Source organism: Semicossyphus pulcher, unplaced genomic scaffold (assembly GCF_022749685.1).
Source record: "Semicossyphus pulcher isolate SPU_LCO1_2020_fin unplaced genomic scaffold, fSemPul1.0.p SCAF_27, whole genome shotgun sequence".
Classification (NCBI taxonomy): Eukaryota; Metazoa; Chordata; class Actinopteri; order Labriformes; family Labridae; genus Semicossyphus; species Semicossyphus pulcher.
Genome location: NW_027211701.1, coordinates 754,852 through 772,500, shown reverse-complemented (window position 1 = coordinate 772,500; position 17,649 = coordinate 754,852). Strand labels below are relative to the sequence as shown.

At 45.3% G+C, this 17,649-nt stretch overlaps 2 protein-coding genes across 3 annotated transcripts in view; one reads left to right on the top strand and one right to left on the bottom strand.

Moving 5' to 3' along the window:
* The window catches only part of LOC138604822 (zinc finger protein 709-like), a 7,278-nt gene extending 2,845 nt beyond the window's left edge, over positions 1-4,433 (bottom strand). The window contains exons 1-2 of one of the 2 annotated variants that reach the window (XM_069676828.1): positions 4,406-4,433; positions 2,650-2,706 (exon numbers count right to left, since the gene is read on the bottom strand). In XM_069676828.1, coding sequence (XP_069532929.1) covers positions 2,650-2,667 — 18 coding nt within the window. In that variant the 5' untranslated portion in view covers positions 2,668-2,706; positions 4,406-4,433. Of the gene's footprint in view, positions 1-2,649; positions 2,746-4,405 lie in introns of those variants that run through there. The other variant, XM_069676827.1, reaches the window with a different exon arrangement.
* A 6,293-nt stretch (positions 4,434-10,726) lies between these two features.
* Positions 10,727-15,791, top strand: LOC138604825 (CD48 antigen-like). Its single transcript, XM_069676831.1, has 4 exons — positions 10,727-10,769; positions 13,514-13,849; positions 15,051-15,338; positions 15,597-15,791. The coding sequence occupies exons 1-4, from the start codon at positions 10,727-10,729 to the stop codon at positions 15,764-15,766; spliced, it is 837 nt and encodes a 278-aa protein (XP_069532932.1). The 3' UTR covers positions 15,767-15,791.
* Positions 15,792-17,649: the final 1,858 nt, after the last annotated feature.

Genomic DNA, 17,649 nt, shown 5'->3' with positions numbered 1-17,649 from the left:
ATGGAGCTTCCTGTGTCAGAGCACAACCTCATCACAGTCATGGTATATTGTCCGAGAACAGTGAAGTTTTAAAGGCTTAAATATTTATCTGTCAAATATTCAAAGACGACAAAATGAAAACCAGAAGTGGTCGTACAATCTTCACTTCAGAAACCTGCTGACACAAAGTCCTGCGGGGTCCTGGTGCGCTCAGAGCTCGCTGCCTGCAAATAATAAACACAAGGACTGCTGCTACCGCTCGGTGACACTCCACAGTGTTGTCTTAGCTGTCACTTCTAACCTTTGCTGTCACGGCTAACCTTAGCTGTCACTTCTAAGCTTAGCTGTCACTTCTAACCTTAGCTGTCACTGCTAACCTTAGCTGTCACGGCTAACCTTAGCTGTCACTGCTAACCTTAGCTGTCACTTCTAACCTTAGCTGTCACGGCTAACCTTAGCTGTCACTTCTAACCTTAGCTGTCACTTCTAACCTTAGCTGTCACTTCTAACCTTAGCTGTCACTTCTAACCTTAGCTGTCACTGCTAACCTTAGCTGTCACTTCTAACCTTAGCTGTCACGGCTAACCTTAGCTGTCACGGCTAACCTTAGCTGTCACTTCTAACCTTAGCTGTCACTTCTAAGCTTAGCTGTCACGGCTAACCTTAGCTGTCATGGCTAACCTTAGCTGTCCCTGACTGCACTACAGAGGTGCTACTACAAATGGCTGATGACACAGTTGTGCTCAGATACCATCGGACATAAAATACTAATAATAAAAGCACATGCTGTCACGTCACATACACTTCAGGCTGTACAGATTTTATGAAGCATTTTAAAATACTCTTTAATCTTTGGTCCTGGAAGTGTTGGCAGCAGGGTGGGCGAAAATGTATATCACAGTATTTCATTTCCACACCTGGTTCAGCGAATACAAACAGACCTGTGGGCTGCAGCTGGGCTACTCGTCTTCTACCGTTTCTAACGGTGTTCAAATGTGTGTTTAAGCAGCGTGTGCAGCCCCGCGACCGGAAGTGACACGCACGCACACTCTGCATGCAGAGCGTCAGGTCTCTGTGTGCTCTGCAGAAGAGATGCACTCTGGGATATCAGACAGACTTTTCCTGTAGATAAGTTTTGGAAAACGTGACACCGGTGACGGTGTGAAACCGGTACACCGCACAGCGCTAGTTGGAAGCAGGAACAATGGGCAGGTGTAAGGACGTGAGCGACTTCCACCAGGACCAAACTGTGATAGACGACAGAGCGTCTCCAAACCTGCAGCTGTGTGGGGTGTTCTCGCTCATATCAGGTGGTGATGTCATCATGTTTTCTTGTGTTTAATTAACAGAATCTACTTTATTTACATCAGAGAGACTTTCAAAATAAGAGCCAAGAAAGAAGAAACTTTATGTCAGCATCCGTGATGTATTTCATCATGTTTACTGTGTGTATGGAGCATCGATGGAATAACAGAAGCATCTGATCGGTCAATAGTCACAATTTACAGCCTATTAGGAACACACCTGTGTTTAAATGGGGGCTAGTCTGTACTGGGCTGTTTGCACCGAAAACAAGACTTCAGAAATCAGAGCTCTCCTTAAAGTCTGGTTCATGCTCAGGAGCTGTTTACGTACGACTGTCAGTCCAACGAAGACGGATGTCTCAACCCTCAGGGCTGAACAGACGGTGACCCTAAAGGTTAAACTGAACCCAAGCAGCCTCAAGTTTGAGGTGCGGCTGCTGGAGAAGGGACGAGTGCACTTCAGGAAACTGACAGGAAGGTGACGACTATCTGAACATACAAAGTCTTGAGCCAGCCCGGTCCTAACAGGTACGTCACACCTCCAGGAAGTCTGGTTTAGTCACAAAAAGTAAAAAAATATACATATCTCGTCTATTATTATGAAATTCTCTCTCATGGAAATAAAGTGGACATTTTATTGTGTTAACACAGGAATTGTATGACAACATGAAATAAGGGGTTTGAAACACCTGCACAGGTGTTTTTGGGCCGGTGATACACTCCCTTTTTAACCCTGCGTTCTCGTAGACAACCGTATGAACCTTACTGTTCACATACCTGTCTCTGCACTGTGCGTGTTACTGGAGGACACCTCTAGAGGGCACCAGAGAGCTCAGGCTGTATGCAGCTGCCGTATGTGCAGGATGTAAACAACAGACATGGAGACACTGGAGGAGGTTACTGTGATGTTCTCTCTGAGATCACAACAGAACAAGAGTCTGCACCGTCCCCGCTCCGTCTCTCCAACATGATCCTCCTACACGGACGTAACGGTCCCGGACCGAACAGCAGACTTGGTCTATCAGCTCGTCTTCAGAACTTTCTGCCATTGTTGTCTCTGCTGCTGTGTCGACCCTGTCACACCCCCTCTGCCTCTACACTGCCCCTACTGCTCATGTGCACACTGCATCTCGTGTAGCGTTAATTGTTGAGGACGTGCACAGCCAACGCTGCAAACAGACGGAGGGAACGCGGGGCAGCCATCATGTGCACGCAAATGTGTAGTTAAAAACAAGTATATCTCTGGCCTTACACCTGCAGAGGTGTCTTACACCTGCAGAGGTGTATTGAAATGTATGACCTCAGCTGAATGTGACGGTGTTGTAGGGTCATGACTAAAAACTGCAGTGTTTGTGTTTGACCTCACCTCTTCTGAAGAGCTCATCTCACCGGCTTTGATTTGAAGTTATGTCCTCGCTTCACTCTGAAATCATCAGACAGAGACAAACAGGTGAGAGCAGGAACACACTGACACGTGTCTGACACTGACGCTGAGAGTGACTGCGGTTTGTTAGGCACACCTAGCTAAAACTTTTGCAGGTGATAAACCTGTCCTGCAGTGAGCTCAGCCTCTCTGAAGGCAGGACAGCGTCTGCTCCCTCTGAAATACGGAGCCGTCACCACATTCATCTAACGTCCACATAACACACAGGAAGGCAGCGTTATAATAAAACTTTCGTGTTACTGAAATCAGAATAACTTGATGCATAAATGTGTGAAGAAGCTGAATTAACATCCCTTCTGTTGATCTGTTAACTGTGGAGTGAAGACATAAAGGGATTTGGTCACTTGTCAGTAGTGAGCAACAGGAGTGCATCCTGTATCACTGATTTATCTGTGGATATGTACCCTCATTTTATCTAACTGCACCAATATCAATAGTTAAAAACAAAATGAAGGTGCATCGCCTTCGTTTCTCTTCAGCTCTTTAAAACGTTCCCTGACGCAGACTCCGTCCGTCTCTCTGACACGCTCACACCGGCCGTATGTGCCTCTGCACTGTTCTCTCAGTGGTAGTTCAGCCGGCTTCAATGACAGCTGTGTTTGGTTCAGTATGAGACATGAATAAATGGAGACAAGGAGACGGATCGTTCTCTCAGAGACTCGTCGTCCACCTGGAGTCAGCGTCTGTGAGAGCTCGCTGTGAAGTTAAGCTTCCCCTCGCACCGCGCCGTCTGACTCCACGAGATAATTCATCTTTTTATTAAGTTTTCATTATAATGTGAAATTGTTTTGTTCTATAAAACAACTTCATGTGCCATAAATTACTTTTCAATATCAGGGGCTACATTGATAGAGTGCATTATCATGTGTTAGCACCATGTGCTAACAAGCATAGCACTTTATTACTTTTCATTATTACCATGCAAAATGTGTTAAATATCATGTTCGGCCTTTACATTCATCATCCGATGAAATTATTAAAGTTATTTATTATGTTTTATTACGTCTCATCATCACTGATACTCCCGTCAGGGCAGATGCCACTACTACTTAATTTAAATAACTAATATCTTCATACTTCTATTGCTATTATGATGTCTCTGTCTCTTTGAACTTAACACATTTTTACTTTACTATATTTGAGTTGTTATTTTTGTACTACTCTTATTATTTTTAAATGTAATTTTGGAGCACTTGGGCACAAGAATTCTAATCTATTGTAGTCTTCTCCTCTCTCTGTCTTTGTACACAAGTACATACAGAGAAGTCTTTCGTCTTTACTTTATCCAGCTCCCTTCGTGTGTCTGTATTTCTCCTCTTCTTATTTGCTCACTGTTAGTCTGTTGGTTGTTGTACAGCTGTCCTGTTTGTTCAAACAAAGCCATTAACAACTCTGACAGAAAGTTTATAACATTACAAACAGTCTTGTGACAGATCATGGACACTTGATAGTTTTCACACACTTAGAGGACATTTTACCGTTTAAAAACAGTCACATGACCCTCAGCAGGTGAAGTGTGTTTTTCTTACCTTCACCTGCTGACCCAAACTATCACCTCACCTCACGTTGTCTGACTGGGGAACCGACTACGACCCTACACCGGCCCAGCGGCTCACAACCAAGCTAACAAGCTAACACAGGTTAGCAGCGCGAAGCCGGAAGAAACGTCATAACTCACAGCTTTCACCTTTACACGCAGGGTGCTGACAGTAACTGTTGAAACATCCGCAGACAAACAAAAGGAGAGAAAGAGACACCTTTTCCCTCCCACTGTCTCTCTTCTGCTAATGTTGCCACGCAGATGCCGCCATCTTGGACCCTGACGGCAGCTCTTCTTCTCTGCGGTAAACCGGCAGCTTACGTCTCCAGTGTAGCTTTACTGACACCTGCTGGAGGCAGAGGGCTCCTACATAGTCTTTTCCCATCAGCCCTGTTCTCTTTGTGTCCACCCAGCGATGGTACAAGGACACACTTCATTTCCTCCAAGTACAGATACTTAAATACTTACATCAATTAAAAAAACAGGCTTACAAGGCGCCATTATGTGGGGAAAATACAGAAATCAAAATAGTCTCATTGAATTGAATGTTTGATTTCTTTATTTAAAACATGTTGGTGGTCGAGATCGAGATTGAGGGCTTGGCCGTGGTCGTGTGTGCAGAGAGCGATGTAACGTCTGTGTGTGGTTAAAACAATCATCTTCCTCTGTAACAAAAAGGTCTATCTCTGTAGGGATCCTTTCTGTCATGTTGTCACACACTTAGAATAACAATCTGAGCCTGTCAGTGGAAACAACAAGAACTTTTAGTGGACGACCTTTGACCCATCAAGGATTATGTTGCAGCCATTACAGCCTGTTTCAATCAATCAATCAATCAATCAAAGACGCTGTACAAACAGAGCAGGTCTCGACCGACTCTTTATGTTATTTAGAGAGAGGCCCAACATGAATCACCATGAGCAGCTCTTAGCAACATTCAGCACAGAGACAGAAACACTTCCTTTCACAGGCAGAAACCTCGAGCAGAACCAGACTCATGTTGGACATCTGAGGGGACTGGACGGGCCGAGAGGGAGGACATGATAGAGACAGGCAGACAGAGCAACAACAACATACATCCTTGCTACATCATCAACAACAGATAATACTTATGGTTACAAAGCAGATAATAATGGTACAAATGTGTGTTTCACTGCTGTTGTCTTCTGTCTGTACGTGTGTTTAAGCTTGAGAACAGCAGAATTCCCCTCTCAGGTCAGGAGCAGGCTGCTGGTTAAAGGTCACAGTCTGTCTCTGAAGGTTTGGAACAGGTCGCTAACATAGCTTATAAAAGAAAGGTGAGGTAAAGTCATCTTCAGTTTGTGACACAGATCATGAAACCGTCTCTGAGAAGTCACATGTCTTGTGCTCATAATGGGCACATACAGTGGCTTGCATAAGTATTCATACCCCTTGAACTTTTCCACATTTTGTCACGTAACGACCACAAACATAAATATATTTTATTGGAATTTACTGTGAAAGACCAACACAAAGTGGCACACAATTGTGAAGTGGAAAGAAAATTATACATGATTTTACATTTTTTTTACAAATAAAAAACTGAAAAGTGCGGTGTGCAAAAGTATTCAGCCCCCATTTCTCTGAGTGCAACCAATTGCCTTCAGAAGTTGCCTGATGATTGCTGAATGATCGAATGTTGACCTAATGACTAAAGAGAGTCCACCTGTGTGTAATCTAATCTCAGTACAAATACAGCTGTTCTGTGACGGCCTCAGAGGTTTGTTAAGAGAATATTGGGGAGCAAACAGCATCATGAAGTCCAAGGAACACACCAGACAGGTCAGGGATAAAGTTGTGGAGAAGTTTAAAGCAGGGTTAGGCTACAAAAACATTTCCGAAGCTTTGAACATCTCACGGAGCACTGTTCAATCCATCATCCGAAAATGGAAAGAGTATGGCACAACTGCAAACCTACCAAGACACGGCCGTCCACCTAAACTTACAGGCTGAACAAGCAGAGCACTGATCAGAGATGCAGCCAAGATGCCCATGGTGACTCTGGACGAACTGCAGAGATCCACAGCTCAGGTGGGGGAATCTGTCCACCGGACAACTATTAGTCGTGCACTGCACACATCTGGCCTTTATGGAAGAGTGGCAAGAAGAAAGCCATTGTAAAAAAAAAACCATAAGAAGTCCCGTTTGCAGTTTGCCAGAAGCCATGTGGGGGACACAGCAAACATATGGAAGAAGGTGCTCTGGTCAGATGAGACCAAAATTGAACTTTTTGGCCTAAATGCAAAAAGCTATGTGTGGCGGAAAAGTAACACTGCACATCACTCTGAACACACCATCCCCACTGTCAAACATGGTGGTGGCAGCATCGTGCTCTGGGGGTGCTTCTCTTCAGCAGGGACAGGGAAGATGGTCAGAGTTGATGGAAAGATGGATGGAGCCAAATAAAGGGCAATCTTGGAAGAAAACCTGTTGGAGTCTGCAAAAGACTTGGGAGTGGGGCGGAGGTTCACCTTCCAGCAAGACAACGACTTTAAACATGAAGCCAGGGCTACAATAGAATGGTTTCAAATAAAACATATTCATGTGTTAGAATGGCCCAGTCAAAGTCCAGACCTAAATCCAATTGAGAATCTGTGGCAAGATCTGAAAACTGCCGTTCACAAACGCTCTCCATCTAATCTGACTGAGCTTGAGCTGTTTTGCAAAGAAGAATGGGCAAAAATTTCAGTCTCTAGATGTGCAAAGCTGGTAGAGAGATACCCCAAGAGACTTGCAACTGTAATTGCAGCAAAAGGCGGTTCCACAAAGTATTGTACACACCGCACTTTTCAGTTTTTTATTTGTAAAAAAAATGTAAAATCATGTATAATTTTCTTTCCACTTCACAATTGTGTGCCACTTTGTGTTGGTCTTTCACAGTAAATTCCAATAAAATATATTTATGTTTGTGGTCGTAACGTGACAAAATGTGGAAAAGTTCAAGGGGTATGAATACTTATGCAAGCCACTGTATGCAGCCATGTTCCACAGAACACACTAAGGGAACAGAGAGAGGCACGCACACGCACACGCACGCACACACACACACACACGCACACGCACACGCGCACACGCGCACACGCGCACACACACACACACACACACGCACACACGCACACACACACACACACACACACACACACACGCACACACACACACCGTGGGTGGAGGATGTGGGTTTTTTCCGTGCCACACAGGAAATAACAGCTTTCAGCTACCTGTCTTTATTTAAGAGGAGCTGCAGTGAGCCGGAGGTGCGCTAAAGGTCATCTCCTGCTGTTTTCATGTTCACACATCACAGCCTCCTTCACCCTTATAACGTCTGGGACATGTTCGTGCCATATTAACCCTAATATCAAAGTGTGTGTGCTTTGAGTATCAGAACTTTGTTCATCTTTAATCACAGAAATAAGCATCACAGGTTCACAAGAAACACATACATATATAGACAGTTATTCACATATATACTGTATATATATCTGTGTATATATGTGTGTGTGTGTGTGTGTGTATATACACACAGATATACACTGATGTATATGTATATCGATATGGATATGGATACACATATACTGTACATGTATAAATAATAATAATAATAATAATAACAACTTTATTTATACAGCAGCTTTAGAAACAGAATGTTTACAAAGTGCTTTGACAGAAAAAGCAAAGGCAGGAAAACAAAACAGATTTAAGGAACTTTCAACAGTGAGGCCAAACCGAGGTTAACAGGAAGAGAGGCATTTCGAGCAATAAGCAACGCAAATTAAGAGAAAAATAATTGAAATAATTAAATAAAAATAAAAGCAATGAAAGACCATAAAAGGTTATAATAAATAAATAAATAAAAAGACGACATCACATCAGAGGAAGAGAGATAAAAAAAAAAAGGTTGGGATCAATAAAATGAAAAAGAAGTGAATAAATAAATTAAGAAGTAGAAAAATAAGTAAAATAATTAAAATAAAATGAAAGCCATAAATGATGGTCGGAATAGGAACAGACGAATGCATATAAAACATTTTCACAATGCGTTTGAAAACATCACATAAGAGAAAGTCTGTAAAAGTGAGTTTTAAGAAGTGATTTAAAGGAAGTCACCGACTCTGCACGCCTCCTCTCCTCAGGCAGGACGCTCCAAAGCCGAGCGGCTTCACCTTTAGATCTGAGCCTCGACTTTGGAACGACCAGAAGGCCCCCACCTTAGGATCAAAGGGGCGCGAGATGGCTCATAGGGGGTCAGCATTTCTAAAATGTAAATCGGGGCAAGACCCAAACGAGCTGCTGTTTTTGAGTCGTTGAGCTGCAGAAAACTTTGTGCCATCAAACATTGAATGTTCCTGAAGCAGTTAAAAACAGCAGCTTGGCTTTTTTGGTCACCAGGTCTCAGCGGAAGGTAAATCTCTGTGTCGTCTGCGTAGCAATGGAAAGAGAGATTGTGGCGATGAATAGTGTTACCAAGTGAGAGCATATAAATAGAAAATAAAAGTGGACCTAAAATTGAACCTTGCGGTACACCACAGGCAATCTGACACATATATAAATATATAAATATATATATAAATGACATCAACATGAACGCTGACCTTCGGCCTCAGCTGGACACAAACAGAGCTCTCCTGGGTCTCGTCTACCCCGCCCTGCATGTTTTATTCTTTCAGACAGAAAAGCCTGAAAACAAACTCATCCTATAATCTCCATGGTAACTGTTTAAAACAGGGGTGTCAAAGATACGGCCCGCGGGCCAGATGCGGCCCGCCAGGAGGTCTCATAAGGCCCGCGAGACATTTTGGGGAAGGGGAAGAAAAAAAAAAATAATAATGATAATAAAAAATAAAATATATCTATATATACATATATACATATATATATATATATATATATATATCTATAGGAGCGGTGCTCAGACGCTCCTTTCAATTACGCACAGAGATCGATCAATTCATGGCACAGAGAGGAAAGCAGGTGGCAGAGTAAGATAAGCCAGACAGGGTTACAGGTCTTGCTTTTTCGGTGGACATTACAGAACATTTAATTGTGATGAATGTAAACATGCAGGGCCGCAACAAACTCGTCACAGAGTACTCCGACAGCGCTCGTGCTTTCCAAATGAAATGTGCTCTGTGGCAGGCGCAGCTGTCCCAGCACAACCCAGCCCACTTCTCCTGTCTAAAATCTGTACCTGTGGATTACCAAAGTATGGACACGTACAGGAACACACTGTTGGGGCTCATAGCCGAGTTTAAAAGTCGATTAACTGTCTTCACTCAGCTGGAGAGGGATTACGCACGTGAGAGAGGAGCTCCGAATGCAGCTGATCAAACTGCAGTGTAGCGCACCGTTAAAGTACGAATCTATATCTGATCGTTTGACATTACTTTATAACGGACAGCATTTGCATCAAAGGTAGTCTGTATGTTTGGGACAACATATGTATGCGAGCAGGTATTAACGTGAGGGATGAAGTCCAAACTGCGCAGTCGGCTGGCGCACGGACATCTGAGGGACATAATGAAAATCGCCACCGCTCAGAAACTAGTTCCTGATGTCGACAGGCTGGTGGAAGTGAAAAAGTGTCAGGTGCCGACCAGCAAGTGAAAATGTGAGTGTTCCTTTTCCTCAGTGTCAGTTTCACATCTACTGCCGGCCACAAACCTGACTAGTAAAATCTCTCTCTCTCTCTCTCTCTCTCTCTCCCTCTCTCTCTCTCTCCCCCCCTCGTCACTACACACTGGATTCCACAGGCCCTGATCCCAGAGCAGCTGGTTGAACCCCGATATCAGGTCGGACTTTCTGGACAACAGGTGGCTGTTTTGTAGCCTTAACCAGCAATATTTAAAATGAATAATTAATGAATCACAATGAGATTTAAACACTAAATGTGTTGTTGTTCAGAGTAGTGTAAATAGGAAAAAGTTTACTATGCCACTTGTACAGTATTATTATGTGCTATTATTATTAACATATTCTTTCAGATGTAACAACATGAAATGCTCACTGATTGTTAAAAGTATCTGTCGGCTCTTATTGAAAGATTTCAAATAATAAAACTGCAGTAGCCGATATATCTTTGTGTTAAGACATCAGTTAGGGTCCTAACTGTCCGGACCCTTTGAGGTCTCATCGGAACAAATCCGGCCCACTACCTAATATGAGTTTGACACCCCTGGTTTAAAATGTTGCCCTCATTTTAAAACATGCTCAAAGGAAGAGCTGAACAGAAGCAGAGTTTCAGGACGGACAGCTGAAGCCTGCAGCGAGTGGGATGATGTCACCACACACAGGAAAAAATAATCATTTCATTAGTGCAGCTTTGTTGTTCAGACCATCTTTCTTTTAAAGCAGTACTGCAGCTGTGTTCATCATAAGCAGCCTCCAGGTGGGGCATCGTGATGAAAAGGGAGACACACACACTCACACACACACACACAGGACATGGAGCCTCACAGGACACATCTGGTTGTCTGCTTCACTGCAGGTAAGCTAAAGATACTCTTCTTTGTTAGAGCAGCAAACCCTTCAGTCAACCTGCTACCAGCTGGAACTCACCTGGAACCTTTAAGGAAGCTTTGCTGTCCGTGGATCAGATGTACCTTAGACACTGTGTCAAACAAGAGGCTCAAAATGTTTCCATGTTTGTCCGAATGACGGTGGACTCTGGATGGGAGTAGCTCAGAGCGCAGCAGCTTGGCTTCACATCACCCCAACCCTGGCTTCGTATGACTGGTTCTTTGCTCACTTTTAAAGCAGGCCAGCTGGCAGCCTTAGATCGTCAGGCGGGCTCTTCTGGTCGTTCCAAAGTCGAGTCTTCAGCGTAAAGGAGATGGTGTTAGTGGCTTTGGAGCGAGCTGCCTGAGGAGAGGAGGCTGCAGAATCACGACATCCTTTAAATCACTTAAAACTTTTACAGACCTGCTTTATGTGATGTCATCTGTCTCGGTTGTGTTTGTACGTCTTTTGTCCTCTTGGTCTAACTTCATATCCTTCATGTTGCCTCACTGTGTCGGCCATGTTGTTTAAGTTCTGTTCTTGAAGGATGCTTTGTTATAAAACAATGAATCTCTGACGTCCTGACGCTCCGTGTTAGAGCAGGTTGTGGCCTCTCACCTGATTTTAACAGTACGATGACGAACAACGAATAAATTGAGAATAAATCTTCTACAGAGAGGAAGCATCATTACAGAACCAATGATCGTATAAAGAGTAGAAAGCTAGTCTTTTACATGAATGTGTTCAAACTGAACGGTAACAAAGATAGGAAGTGCTCTCTGCTGTGCACACGACACAAAATGCTGTTAGACGACTTCGCTGGAGAAAAAGTGTTCCATTAAAAGCCACGGTTTCTGTAGAAAGAGTGCAGCGTGACTTCCTGTGCAGCGATGACCTGTGGAACCACAGACGCTGCGGTTAACCCCGTTTTTCCTCCTGCTGCTCCGTTTGTGTTCAGCCCTCTGCACTCGGCTCATGACACTGAAGTCAGCCGCGCATTAGACGGAGAAGAGTCGTCAGGGTGAGTGGGTGAATGGGTCATCCACTGGAACTGAACATGTTTTAGTCTTTGCAGAGGCCAGCTGATCTCCAGTGTGAGAGAGAAACAACTTTACAGTCTGAGCCTGTTTGTGAATGTGTCCACATAGACACTAACAACAAGAGCAGCTTTTATTCTGAAGGAAACAGGAAGAGGTTAAAGAGCTAAAGGGACTTATTATAAACTCACACATGGATGGATGGATGGATGGATGGATGGATGTTTGGATGGAGGGATGGAGGGATGGATGGATGGATGGATGTTTGGATGGAGGGATGGAGGGATGGATGGATGGATGGATGGATGGATGGAAGGATGGATGGATGGATGGATGGATGTTTGGATGGATGGATGGATGTTTGGATGGATGGATGGACGGATGGATGGATGGATGGATGGATGGATGGATGGATGGATGGATGGATGGATGGAAGGATAGATGGCTGATGGATGGATGGATGGATGGATGTTTGGATGGATGGATGGATGGATGTTTGGATGGATGGATGGAAGGATAGATGGCTGATGGATGGATGGATGGATGGATGTTTGGATGGATGGATGGATGGATGTTTGGATAGATGGATGGATGGATGGATGGATGTTTGGATGGATGTTTGGATGGATGGATGGATGGATGGATGGCTGATGGATGGATGGATGGATGTTTGGATAGATGGATGGCTGATGGATGTTTGGATGGATGGATGGATGTTTGGATGGATGGATGGATGGATGTTTGGATGGATGGATGGACGGACGGATAGATGGATGGCTGATGGATGTTTGGATGGATGGATGGATGTTTGGATGGATGGATGGATGGATGTTTGGATGGACGGATGGACGGACGGATGGATGGATGGATGGATGGATGGATGGATGGATGGATGTTTGGATGGATGGATGGATGTTTGGATGGATGGATGGATGGATGTTTGGATGGATGGATGGACGGACGGATGGATGGATGGATGGATGTTTGGATGGATGGATGGATGTTTGGATGGATGGATGGATGGATGGATGGATGGATGGACGGACGGATGGATGGATGGATGGATGGATGGATGGATGGATGTTTGGATGGATGGATGGATGTTTGGATGGATGGATGGATGGATGTTTGGATGGACGGATGGATGGCTGTTTGGATGGATGGATGGATGGATGTTTGGATGGATGGATGGATGGATGGATGGATGGATGGATGGATGGACGGATGGATGGCTGATGGATGGATGGATGGATGGATGGATGGATGTTTGGATGGATGGATGGATGGATGGATGGATGGACGGATGGATGGCTGATGGATGGATGGATGGATGGATGGATGGATGTTTGGATGGATGTTTGGATGGATGTTTGGATAGATGGATGGATAGATGGATGGATGGATGGATGGATGGATGGCTGATGGATGGATGGATGGATGGATGGATGGATGTTTGGATAGATGGATGGCTGATGGATGTTTGGATGGATGGATGGATGGATGGATGGACGGATGGATGGCTGATGGATGGATGGATGTTTGGATGGATGGATGGATGGATGTTTGGATGGATGGATGGACGGATGGATGGCTGATGGATGGATGGATGGATGGATGGATGGATGGTTTATACACAGAGCTGTCTACAGAAGGTTGACTTGAGTTCGGTGTCTCACAGCCTCCTCTTGTCTCCCAGCTCTGCTGTGCTGTGTGAGCTCAGATGAAGAGACGGAGACAGTGAGAGCCACAGAGGGAGGCACTATCACTCTCAGTACCAGAAAGGCCCTGTGTGACAACGACGCACAGGTAGTGTGGACGTACGGAGAGGAGAGGCATGCCATGCGTATTGCCAGAGTGAAGAACGGAGTGGTGAAGAAGCCCGACAACGAGCACTTCGGAGACAGACTGCAGCTGGACCTTCAGTCCGGATCTCTGAGCATCGCTCAGCTCCGAGGCAGCGACTCGGGAGCCTACATGTGCCAGTCCATCGGCCCCTACATCTTCTCCCAGCAGTTCAACCTCACTGTGTACCGTGAGTTCACCTGAGTTCATATTTATAAGTAAATGACTTTTTAAACTTGAAAAGTGTGGAAGAGGATTTGTGACAGACTTCATATCTGCATCATGACTCAGAAGTCATACAGAGAAGTGTTTGAATCCCAGAACTGTTGCTGGATGTTAGGATGATGATCTCTATCATCAGAGGAGGAGTCTCTGAGGTGTCTGAGGACGAGCACAATAACTTCAGTTTGTCTGAATTAAGTAGCAGAAAGTTTCTAGTCATCCAGATCTTTATGTCCTTAAGACATGCCTCTAGTTTAGATAGCTGATTGGTTTCGTCTGGCTTCATTGATAAGTATAATTGAGTGAAAGTGAATGGAGTGTTTCCTCATGATGTTACCCAGAGGAAGCATAAGGTGAAAAGAATCGGTCCGAGCACAGAACCTTGTGGAACTCCATGACTAACTTTGATGTGCATAGAGGACACATCATGAACATTAACAAACTGAGATCGATCTGATCAATAAGATTTAAACCAACTTAATGTAGATCCTGTAATGAACATTAACTGTTCTAGTCTCTGTAACAGGATGTGATGGTCTATCGTGTCAAAGAGAGAAGTCCTCTGTCCAAAGAGATTTTATTCCTAAAACCTCCACAGAGGCATCAGTGCTGTGATGGAATGTAAACGTGAACCTCATGGGACGGACAAGGTGTCCAAAACGGCGCCGTACATCAAGCTCCAATAATGTGTAATTTCACTATAGTAATGTAAATTACACTTGTTGGCCATTGGCTTTAATACTTCAAAATAAAAGCACTCGCTGCCACCTATATCTGCCCTGTATCTGCGAGCTAAGACACAGTCGGACACTGTGAGGCTCTCTTGTCACATGATATGATGGGATGTTGAAAAAATAACCGTTTTTAGCAGCTTTACTGAAAACAACTAACTAATAGAATATGTGATGGTCGAGTGTTTCCCTACACCTCCACACACACACACACACCCACACACACACACCCACACCCACACCCACACACACACACACACTGAACTCCAAGAGAACTATATGCATAATGAGTTCTGGTTCAGGATATCCTCCCGTTTAATGATTTCTCTGAACTTTACAGGATGAACACATTGCCCGTCCTCTCAGCTGACTGTGTATACTGACAGACATGTCCTCCTCCTCTCTCCACTGTCTCTCTCTTTCCCTGTTTGTCTCCAGCTTCTGTCGGCACTCCGTCCATCAGGATCAACACGTCCGTGGTGAACAGGAGCTGCAGCTCGCTCACGGTGGAGTGCAGCGTGCAGCACAGCAGGCAGCTCCGGCTGTCCTGGTTCAGAGGAGGAGACAGACTGGAGGAGACCAGCCGTCCTGATCCGTCCTCCAGGCTGCGTCTGGCTCTGCTCATACAGGCGGGTGATAAAGGCGAGTACCGCTGTGAGGCTGAAAACCCCGTGGATCAGAAGAGCAGCAGACTCCACACAGAGGACACATGTCTGAACCACGGAGGTATGATGATGATGAAGCAGGGCAACACAGTGCTCCTCCTCCTCTCTGTCTCTGTCCTCTTCACTGCTGTTCACTAAATACTCAGGAAGCTTGTGCTCACTGCTTTGTGTCTGGGATTGTTTGCTTTGTTGAACGCTTCATGATTTCTGAATAAATTCATCTGAAAACCAATCAAATTTAGTGATTTCAATCTGAACTCTCTGATGACTCTGAGAGTCAGGCAGAGCCTCTTCAAAGGTCTCTCCATCTCGTCCTCAGAGACGCTCAGCTGGTGTCACACCGTGGCGACAGTACGGCTGGTGTTCTCCGCTGTACTGGGCCTGGCCCTGATGGTTCTGGTGGTGGACCACATCAGATTCAGACGACATACCTGCGAGACGCGAAGAGTCGTCTCATCACACAGAGGACGAAAACGTAGGAAAATCTAATGCTGAAGAGAAACACCTGCACGGATGCAAACAATGTTTTTATAATAAAAAAGTGATTTAAAACTGTTCATCTCATCAAATACACAAAATAACATTTCACACGTCCAGAAAACACAACACCTGAACAGGTACGGACAGTGAGACGGAGCACACACCTGTTTAATGATCATCAATCACTGATCATCTACAGATCTACACTTCATTTTACACTCCAAAAGGTTCCTGCTCCGGTAGTTATCTCTCTGGTCACACACAGTTATCTCTCTGGTCTCACCTGGTTCTCTCTCTCTGGTCTCACCTGGTTCTCCCTCTCTCTGGTCTCACCTGGTTCTCTCTCTCTGGTCTCACCTGGTTCTCTCTCTGGTCACACACAGTTATCTCTCTGGTCTCACCTGGTTCTCTCTCTGGTCTCACCTGGTTCTCTCTCTGGTCTCACCTGGTTCTCTCTCTCTGGTCTCACCTGGTTCTCCCTCTCTCTGGTCTCACCTGGTTCTCTCTCTCTAGTCTCACCTGGTTCTCTCTCTGGTCTCACACAGTTCTCTCTCTGGTCTCACCTGGTTCTCTCTCTCTGGTCTCACCTGGTTCTCTCTCTCTGGTCTCACCTGGTTCTCTCTCTCTGGTCTCACCTGGTTCTCTCTCTGGTCTCAACTGGTTCTCTCTCTCTGGTCTCACCTGGTTCTCTCTCTGGTCTCACACAGTTCTCTCTCTGGTCTCACCTGGTTCTCTCTCTCTAGTCTCACCTGGTTCTCTCTCTGGTCTCACCTGGTTCTCTCTCTCTGGTCTCACCTGGTTCTCTCTCTGGTCTCACACAGTTCTCTCTCTCTGGTCTCACCTGGTTCTCTCTCTGGTCTCACACAGTTCTCTCTCTGGTCTCACCTGGTTCTCTCTCTCTAGTCTCACCTGGTTCTCTCTCTGGTCTCACCTGGTTCTCTCTCTCTGGTCTCACCTGGTTCTCTCTCTCTGGTCACACACAGTTATCTCTCCAGTCTCACCTGGTTCTCTCTCTGGTCTCACCTGGTTCTCTCTCTGGTCACACACAGTTATCTCTCCAGTCTCACCTGGTTCTCTCTCTGGTCTCACCTGGTTCTATCTCTCTGGTCACACACAGTTATCTCTCCAGTCTCACCTGGTTCTCTCTCTCTAGTCTCACCTGGTTCTCTCTCTGGTCTCACCTGGTTCTCTGTCTGGTCTCACCTGGTTCTCTCTCTCTGGTCTCACCTGGTTCTCTCTCTCTGGTCACACACAGTTATCTCTCTAGTCTCACCTGGTTTTCTCTCTGGTCTCACCTGGTTCTCTCTCTCTGGTCTCACCTGGTTCTCTCTCTCTGGTCACACACAGTTATCTCTCCAGTCTCACCTGGTTCTCTCTCTGGTCTCACCTGGTTTACTCTCTCTGGTCACACACAGTTATCTCTCCAGTCTCACCTGGTTCTCTCTCACTGGTCTCACCTGGTTTACTCTCTCTGGTCACACACAGTTATCTCTCCAGTCTCACCTGGTTCTCTCTCTGGTCTCACCTGGTTCTATCTCTCTGGTCACACACAGTTATCTCTCCAGTCTCACCTGGTTCTCTCTCTCGTCTCACCTGGTTCTGTCTCTCTGGTCACACACAGTTATCTCTCCAGTCTCACCTGGTTCTCTCTCTGGTCACACACAGTTATCTCTCCAGTCTCACCTGGTTCTATCTCTCTGGTCTCACCTGGTTCTCTCTCTCCAGTCTCACCTGGTTCCCTCTCTCTCGTCTCACCTGGTTTACTCTCTCTGGTCTCACCTGGTTCTCTCTCTCTGGTCACACACAGTTATCTCTCCAGTCTCACCTGGTTCTCTCTCTGGTCTCACCTGGTTCTCTCTCTCTGGTCTCACCTGGTTCTCTCTCTGGTCTCA

What these genes read in the sequence shown, in the direction of transcription:
- LOC138604825 (XM_069676831.1), top strand. Translation starts at nt 10,727, where the DNA reads ATGGAGCCTCACAGGACACATCTGGTTGTCTGCTTCACTGCAG. An exon ending in GTTCAACCTCACTGTGTACC is followed by an intron (nt 13,850 to 15,050) that starts GTGAGTTCACCT and finishes GTTTGTCTCCAG; the next exon opens with CTTCTGTCGGCACTCCGTCC. An exon ending in CACATGTCTGAACCACGGAG is followed by an intron (nt 15,339 to 15,596) that starts GTATGATGATGA and finishes TCTCGTCCTCAG; the next exon opens with AGACGCTCAGCTGGTGTCAC.